The sequence below is a fragment of the Paroedura picta genome, chromosome 1, assembly GCF_049243985.1.
Source record: "Paroedura picta isolate Pp20150507F chromosome 1, Ppicta_v3.0, whole genome shotgun sequence".
In the NCBI taxonomy this organism is placed as follows: domain Eukaryota; kingdom Metazoa; phylum Chordata; class Lepidosauria; order Squamata; family Gekkonidae; genus Paroedura; species Paroedura picta.
Window position 1 is genome coordinate 90,033,314 of NC_135369.1, and position 8,464 is coordinate 90,041,777.

Here is an 8,464-nt window from a genome sequence, read left to right on the forward strand (position 1 = left end):
GAGGGGCAGTGATCAGGCTGACAAAGTGAAACCGCTGTCTACCTCAGCTGGACTGTGCCTAAGCTGGAGCAGGGTAAAGCTAAGTGCCAACTTATTCCCTGCCAGCCGTATTCAAGTCAAAACGCAAACTGTGTGCTTTTGCCTCTCACCAGCCAAGTTGTATCAGGGCCAGTATAGAGAGAATTGAGGCACCACCATGCTCCTCATCAGTCACTCTGCCCAGACTAGCTGGACAAAGCCAGATGCTGCCGTGCCCATCCTCCCCCAGCTCACTGTAGTAGTGGGCTAATTGCCCATTACAGTGTTTCTTCTCCCTGGCTGTGCTTCACCTGGATAAGCACAGGGAGAAATCTGGGCACCTATATGCTCTTCCTTTGTGACTTTAATGTGCCTATGCTAACCTTGGCTGCATCACACTCAAATAAGGAGAGCATGCAAAATCTGCTCCCCTCACCAGCCCCAGTGCACCTAAAGCTGTCACTGGATGAAGCTGGGTACTGACGTGCCAGGGCTCCTCTTTACTAGCCCAACAAAGGTGCTGTGATCTTCCTTGCCAATCACACTGTGCCCAACAAGGCAGAGTAAAGATGGATTCTGTTTTGTGTTTGTGTCTCCTTCCTGGCTGCACCACACCCAGATCAGCTGAGGGTGAACCTGGGCATTGCCATATTCCTCCTGGTGGGCCACACCACCCAACTTGACAGAGTGAAGCTGGGTTCCACCAGGCCCATTCTCTTTCCAAGTTTCCCCATGCCTGCACACAAGGACTGGTGGTCAACAACCCATCCATTTGAAGTTCTCCTGAATGAGCATTCCTTTCCCTCTTTTAACATTTCTATGCATTTTAAATTCTTCGTAAACTGCCCTGAGCCTCCAGGAAAGGGCAGGTTATAAATGTGATAAAAATAAATAAAGTTGATCATTGCAGTATGTGAATTTCTTCATAGATATGTGTACCTGGATTAGCATGGGAGACTCAGTTGTCCCTTTGCTCCTTTCTGTTCACACTCACAGCTTGGATCAGCACAAGGCAAAACACTGTCATGCTCTTTTCCTGCCTCCTCCACTAGGGGTGGCAGGAGTCCTCTGGGACAGGCAGCCCTTTCATGGTAACCACCATCCTAGTTATTACCTGATAAAATAAATGGTCATTCTGTCTCAGAGTTTGTATGATGGGTTTTTCATTTCTTTATACATACATACCCTGGCTTTCTCTCCAGTGTAGTCCTTAAGTGGCCTACATTTTATTTTTACAACAACCCTTTACAGTGGATTAAGCTAAGAGTTTGTGACTGTTGCAAAGTTGCCAGCAGGCTTCCATGGCAGCATGGGAATTGAAATCTGGGTCTCCTGGATCCTAATCTGACTCTAAGCCAAAGTCTTTTTTACCATTGAGAAACCCATGAAACATTCTTCAGGCTTTAAGAAACCCCAGAAGTGGTACAATTGTGCAGAATATGGTTGGTAAGCAAAATGGATGTTTTAAATGGATGGCAGCCATTTCAGCAGTCCCTTTTGCTTGAAATGGACCAACTCAATGCCACTTTGGTTACCAACGTTCCTGGCAAAACACAAGCCTTTTCCATACACAAATAAAGAAATCAACCACCTTTTCTACATTTCCATATTCCTACACAGTCTTCATCTCCTTCTTAGTAGCTATTCTAGTTCCCTGTAGTGAGTATGTCAAGGTGAGTGAAGTGGTAACTACTGTTTACTCATTTATCTTGGCCATACTCTATGAGTAACCTGAGCTTCCGGATGTTTTTTATCTATCGAGGTCTTGATTTCATGAGTAAGTTTGTTGTGCACATTTGGGGAACCACTGTGAAGCTGTTGTGTCAACTGACAAGATCACATCTCTCAACTTATACCATCCCCAGTCTTGACAGGAACCTATACTGGATGGAGGACTGGAAACGTTGAAGAATTGACGTTATCGCCATGGAGCTTGTGGTTTTTGAGGATATGGGGGGATTGTATTTTATGATGTTTTATGATTATATTGTGTTTTTATGAAATATTTTACTGTGAACCACCATGAGCCAGTTTACTGGGGGTGGCGCTATATAAATTTAATTATAAATAAACTTCCATATCTCTGTGCTATAGTAACATCATCAAAGGACTAGTTTACATATTCAGATGTGTGCTGAAACACTGCACTGTCTGAAACAGCATTTTGGTCTAATCCAGCAAAGCATTTAAGTTCTAATATCACTACATTACCCTCTTATAATAATATTAAATAAGATAAGATGGCATTTCCAAATAGTTCCGTGCACACACATATATTAGAACAGAAAATGGCTTTTAGAATTCCTGTGGACATTCAGAAGAAACCCAGAAATTCCAATGGCTGTTCTTTATCATGTTTCAATACATTCCCATGCAGAGATTGCAGGTGCTTGCTTGCTACTGTCTGCATTGTTTGATTCTTGGGCCTGTGGGGTTTTTTACTAAGTATTTCAGATATCTTGCTCTTGCTCCAAAGAGGTTTACATCTGGTTTCTAGAGTATCTTTCAGTCATTGACAAGGCCAGACTTCTTTAGTTTCAGCAAGAGAGTTGTATCACACGACTTTAGCCCATATGTTGTAGAAAAATCTACAGTATAAGTCAGTACTAGGTGTACCAAAAACATTTAAAGAAGCCCAGAAACAAGTTAATACGTTTTTATTGTTCCCAAAATAGCAACAATGTCCATATATACAAAAGTGATCAAAACCGAGCACAAACTGCTTGTTCAAGTAAATTAGAATAAATCTGTAGAATAAATCTGAGAAGAATCAGGTGGAGCGTAGTATGCTGTATGCTAATTTACTGCTCACCTTCTACCTATATGTACGGACTAGCAATTTCCATTTCATTGTACCTTAAGAAGAATGCTGTACACACAAAAGCTTATACCTTTGTTGGTCTTAAAGGTACCACTGGATCAAACTTTGCTCTAGAATAAATCTGCCAGCCAAAAATGTAAATGGTCAGTTCATGAGCCCTTGTATCTCAGCAGCAAAAGCAGCATATATCCAGGCTTAGTTTAAGCTAAAAGTTCTCTAAGACAAGCTCACTGTTCTCAATGAAAGTTTGTAACTATACGAAGCAAAAATCACAAAGCTAGTGGCTTCCCATCACCCTGAAGTAATTATAAATTGCCCATTATCTCTTTTGTTTTCAGTTTCTTGCTCCAGCTTCAAAAAATTGTAATGTTTGTAGAAAATAAGATCATATGATGAAAAATGTAATAGGTATAAAATAAAATATCTCTTATAGTAGGTATAATGTCAAGTTCAGCATTTTGCATTTTGCATTTATCTTTTATTCAGCCAAATGCAGCTGAGATTAATGGGAGAAGGTCTATTGGAGTTGTTTTATGTAACACATTACAGAATTTAATAGAGGCCTAATGGGATGTTATTCACCTTGAGGCCTATAATAAAGGGGTGGCATTTTCTTCAGGTCTGTTGGCAACCTTAGCTAGGCCTATAAGCCTGAGGAATCTTCAGGTTCACCCTCTCCCGCTTGCATATGGGCATTACTTCTTCCAAATTCACAGAAACTATTTTGCCATTACTTCAGAATTGGGTTCCAAGTTTGCATAATAATTTGCAAGAAAAGCACAAACTAGAGTGCTAGCTCTAACATATTTGAACAAAGGTGGAAATAATGATAAATCAGTGTAAACACAGAAGGAAGAGGAGGGAATGTGTGAGCCCAGGGTTCCCCTGGAAGGCTTGATTTTATACTGACAAATCATTACATCTATACTACGACTTACAGTGCTGTCCAATGCAATTAGTTAAAGTGACCTGTCATAAGGCATAAATACTGACACTTTCATTTGAACAACAGAATGAGCTTTTTCCCTTTTGAAATATTAAGGGAACCAGTGTCAGTGCAAACATGTGGGATGCACAAATTTGGGAGTTTGGTCCCACTAATAACACAAGAATTTGTCTTTTTAAAGTGTGAAGCAGTCTAAAGAGTGCTGCACTACTTTAACAACAGGTTTATTGTGGCATAAGCTCATGTATATCAGTATAGAAGACTAAGCTCATGTATAGAAGACTAGGGTCAAAATCTCTATTGTGATATGCTCTGATTATACATACAGTTGCTCCAGTACATCATTCATAAATTTCACTTGTTTGTCTAGAATGGCCAGCATCAGAACTTCCTCTTGAACCATTAGTGGAAGTGATTCCATGATTCTTGTATTTCATACAGCACAATCTTTTTATTATATACAGAAAGTAATTTCTAAATTTCACCCCAATAAATGCATAGAGCACAGGGTTCATACAGCAATGCAAGAAGGCCAGAGTTTCTGTTAAGTGTTTTGCATAAACCATTTTCTTTTCATTTTGACAGTCTTTATCCAGAGTTCCCATCGATGATGCATTCATAATAAGAACCATATTATAAGGAAGCTGACATATCAGAAAAATAATCACAATTAAGACTATAACACGTATGGCTTTGTTTCTTTTGGAATTCTGAGCCTTCATTAAGGTTTTAACAATTAAGGTATAGCAAAAAATCATGACCAGAAGAGGGATAAAAAATCCAAATAAAAGCTGGAGATACAATATAAATAACTTGAACATTATTTTGGTGTCTGGATTGGATTTGTGCTCACAAATATGTTTTGTTACATTGAGTGAAATTATATAACTTTGACTGAAAATGAAAGTGGAACTGGAGATCAAAACTGATGATCCCCACATCCCCAGGCAGATCACTTTACTGTAGGCTAGAGTCATTGCCCGAAGCTTAAACGACTTTGTCGCCTGCACAATGGCAATATATCGGTCCACACTGATGCAGGCCAAGAATAGCATGCCACAATTGAAATTAATTGCATATATACCTCTGGTGAGCTTACATATGAAATCACCAAAGATCCAGTCATCCAGAGCATAGTCTATTGCCCTGAAAGGGAGAGTGATAACAAAGAGTATATCTACAATGGCAATATTGCAGAGACATATGTCAGTCATGGATTTGGATCTCTTATACAAAGAAAATGTCATCACCACAAAAGTATTGCCTACAAGGCCCAAGATGCATATCAGCAAGTATGCCAAAGGAAAGAAAAGCTTTGCAAAGTTTCTGACTTCATTCTTGTCACATGGTGGTATAAAGTGATAATAGTAATCATAGTCATAGGCAAAATCGGTGGTGTTTGGTTCTTCCTGAAAGAGTAATGGAGTCAGTTAATATTTCACATTTCAACAGGTTTGTATAGAGAAAATATACATGTGAAGCAGCCCTTAGGGTGGCATTATTACGATGTGAGCCCTACTGAAACCAACTAGTCTTTGTTTATGTCAGATTATGTGTTTAAAATAGGTGCCAATATGTACAGAAATGAGTTTTTAGTTTACTAATGTAAAAGTATTGCAATACAAAGTGCAACTTCATAATGTAGATTGCACTGGAAGAAAATGTAGAACAAACTGGAGGATATGAGTGCAAAGTAAAATATCCAGTAAGTCAATCCAGTCATTCAAGAGCATACCTGAATCATTTTGGTGTAGTATCTTTCTTCTGATCACAGAATACAACCCCAGTGACAGTGACAGTCTGGGATGGTTTACAGAGAGAGTCTCCCAGGAAAGGAAGTGAACTGTGATAGCAAAATAGGACATAGTGCAGTTGTTGAGATAAATTGATCAAAGTCTAATTATAGCCCTCATTAATTTTACAAAAACAATATTGTTAGCAGTTTTGCTGTGCCTGATTACTAGGGTTGCCAGCTCCAGGTTCAGAAATACCTGAAGATTTGAGGGTGGATCCATGAAAGAGCGGGATCCAGAGAATGGAGTGAACTTGGTAGTTCACTCCATTCTCTGGATCCTGCTCTTTCATGGATCCACCCTGCAATCTGCCTTTCAAAGTAGCCATTTTCTCCAGAGGTGGGAAAAAATGGTTTAAATGCAGTCTGGAGGTTGGCAACCCTTCCAATTGTGTAGCTAATACACTGATCTCATTTCAGAATATCAATAAACACAATGACTTTTATTTCTATGTAACAAACATGGATTACTCAGTGTAAAATACAGATACGTAACCTCTGTTGTGCCAAAAATAATTTTAAGTTCAATCCAGCAAGACTAATCTGAGTGTATTAGATGGTTAGATGTCTCTTCTTAAAAATAATTGTTTTTATTAAAGGTTTCCACAGAAACAAGATAAAGTGGGGAAATGAACAAGAAGAAGAGTTCTTATATGCTGCTTTTCTCTACCCGAAGGAGTCTCAAAGCGGCTTACAATCTCCTTCCCTTTCCTCTCCCCACAACAGACACCCTGTGAGGTGGGTGAGGCTGAGAGAGCCCTGATATTACTGCTCGGTCAGAACAGCTTTATCAGCACTGTCGTGAGCCCAAGTTCACCCAGCTGGCTGCATGTGGGGGAGTGCAGAATCGAACCCGTCCACACTCCTAACCACTACACCAAATGGCAAAGAACTGTACATCAGATTCTGATTATACTATAAATACATTTCTGAACTTCTGAACTTCCCCTCCCACCAAAAATCTACACGTCATAAAAAGAATTGATTGTCTTTTCTGTAAGCACGCTGTAAACTTAGCCATTTTTAATAATCTGCTAGTTTACAATCCAGTTGTCTGTTGTAGGTATATTTATAGTTTTCAAATTCTGAATATATAAGAGTTTTGCAGCTGTTATATACATAAACAAAGTACCATGATGTTTTCATGATCGTTATCAATCAAGCCCAACAAGAACGCTTTTGATCACATTTGTATATTAACCTTTAAACTCTCTTGTATGGATCTTCTGATGCATATAGGACACTGTTACACAGAAATAATTGCTCATAACTTGAGTTGGATTATCAAAACAAGAACTTAAACAGAAAAGATGCCAGTACATACAGATATTAGATTTTTAGTTTACTGATTTAAAAATACTGCACATATGAACTACAAGTTAAAAGTATAGATTTAACAGAAAGAAAATATAGAAAAAACCAAACAGCAAAGTAAAAGATGCAATAGAAAAGGGTTTATGTTTTCTTTAAAAAGTTACACAGAGGCTAAATAAAACAAAAAAAAATCTGCACACAACACATTATGTTTAGCTATGACTAATGCAAATGGAATACAGAAAATAAGTGTACAATTCCCATTCTACCAAGCTGTGATTTTGCATAACCGGCAGGTTGGACAGAAGTTGGTCCCACTAACAGAGACAATGGGAATCACTGAGAAGAGCAAAGCAATAATGATGCCCAGCAAATTAGAGGAAACTGTGGCCAGAACCCAAAGAATAATGCAACTAACCCCATATGCTTCTTTGAATCTCAGCTGTTGCATTTCGCTCAGTACCTGACAAGAGACGTTTGGCAAACAATTAAAAATGTGTGTGTGTGGGGGGGGGGCTATTATGTGATTTTTAAGGTCCTTGTCTAGTTATGCATAATTGTAAAGCAAGTGGAAACATTTTTGACTAGGCTGCAGTCAAACCATAACCAGCCAAAATTAGTCTGAAAAATCTCTGGATCATTTTCTTAAAGAAGCTTATGGTACCCCATTCAGATATCATAGTAAGGATTCCAATTTGTAAACATTCAAAGGAGCTTACTCCAAGGAACCAGTTCTTAGTATTTCTGTTCCTACCATAATTTCCCAGTTCCATGCAAGTACTGTTTGCATCTCTGAGATCTAGAAACTCCACTTTCTTTTGATGTATTTTAAAAGAATTATTCAGAGTTTGTAGAAAAAGCAAGAATTGGTGACAAAATTAATGTGATTATTTTGTTATCTGGTATACAGTACTTTATCCATTATCTAGAACACAAGCTAATACATATTTTCATCATAATGATATAATTAAATGAGTTTTAAATTCTATCAAGCCTATCATAATTAGCCAGACTTACATGTTCAGTATGATGCCTTGGATCCTAGTTATGAAAAATAAAATCCACAGAAATATTTTAGGAGTCTTTAAAATATGTGGTATCTTCTAAAGTCTTAAAAAATGTTCAAACTTAGCTTGTGCTTGTTCTTGTCTCTCACATTGGAAAGGAACATTTACTTAGCTAATGTGGTTAGAGTGGCTTTTTGTCTCACCAAGTGTGAGCTCATTGCTACCGCAAGCAGAAGTATAATAAATTAACATAAAAACCAGAAACTGCTGTGAGCCTCTTGCAGAAAAAGCTCTGCTCTGAAGGAAGCTTTCTAAAATTTCAGTTGTTGCACCCAATTTTTCTTGTTCCCTGCCATGGCATGTGCATCACTTTATGTGTGGCCCCCATCTGTGGATGCTCTGCCTTAGAGGCAGTGCGGCTGCTGCCTTACCCCCTGCTGGCATCACAGGCACTGGTCAGACACCTGTGGGGGGGGGATGCGCCTTGGGGTCTGCCTTGGCCTAGGAGGTAGCATGGCCACTTGGTCACCCCTCGCCAGCATCACATGTGCTGACTGGAGCCCCAG

The 8,464-nt window shown here is 38.9% G+C and overlaps 1 protein-coding gene across 1 annotated transcript; it reads right to left on the reverse strand.

The window, feature by feature from the left end:
* Positions 1-2,665: 2,665 nt before the first annotated feature.
* CCR6 (C-C motif chemokine receptor 6) lies at positions 2,666-8,153 on the reverse strand. Its single transcript, XM_077347709.1, has 3 exons — positions 7,909-8,153; positions 5,521-5,628; positions 2,666-5,194 (listed from the first exon to the last, which is right to left on the reverse strand). The coding sequence occupies exons 2-3, from the start codon at positions 5,527-5,529 to the stop codon at positions 4,127-4,129; spliced, it is 1,077 nt and encodes a 358-aa protein (XP_077203824.1). The 5' UTR covers positions 5,530-5,628; positions 7,909-8,153; the 3' UTR covers positions 2,666-4,126.
* Between the last annotated feature and the right edge of the window lie 311 nt (positions 8,154-8,464).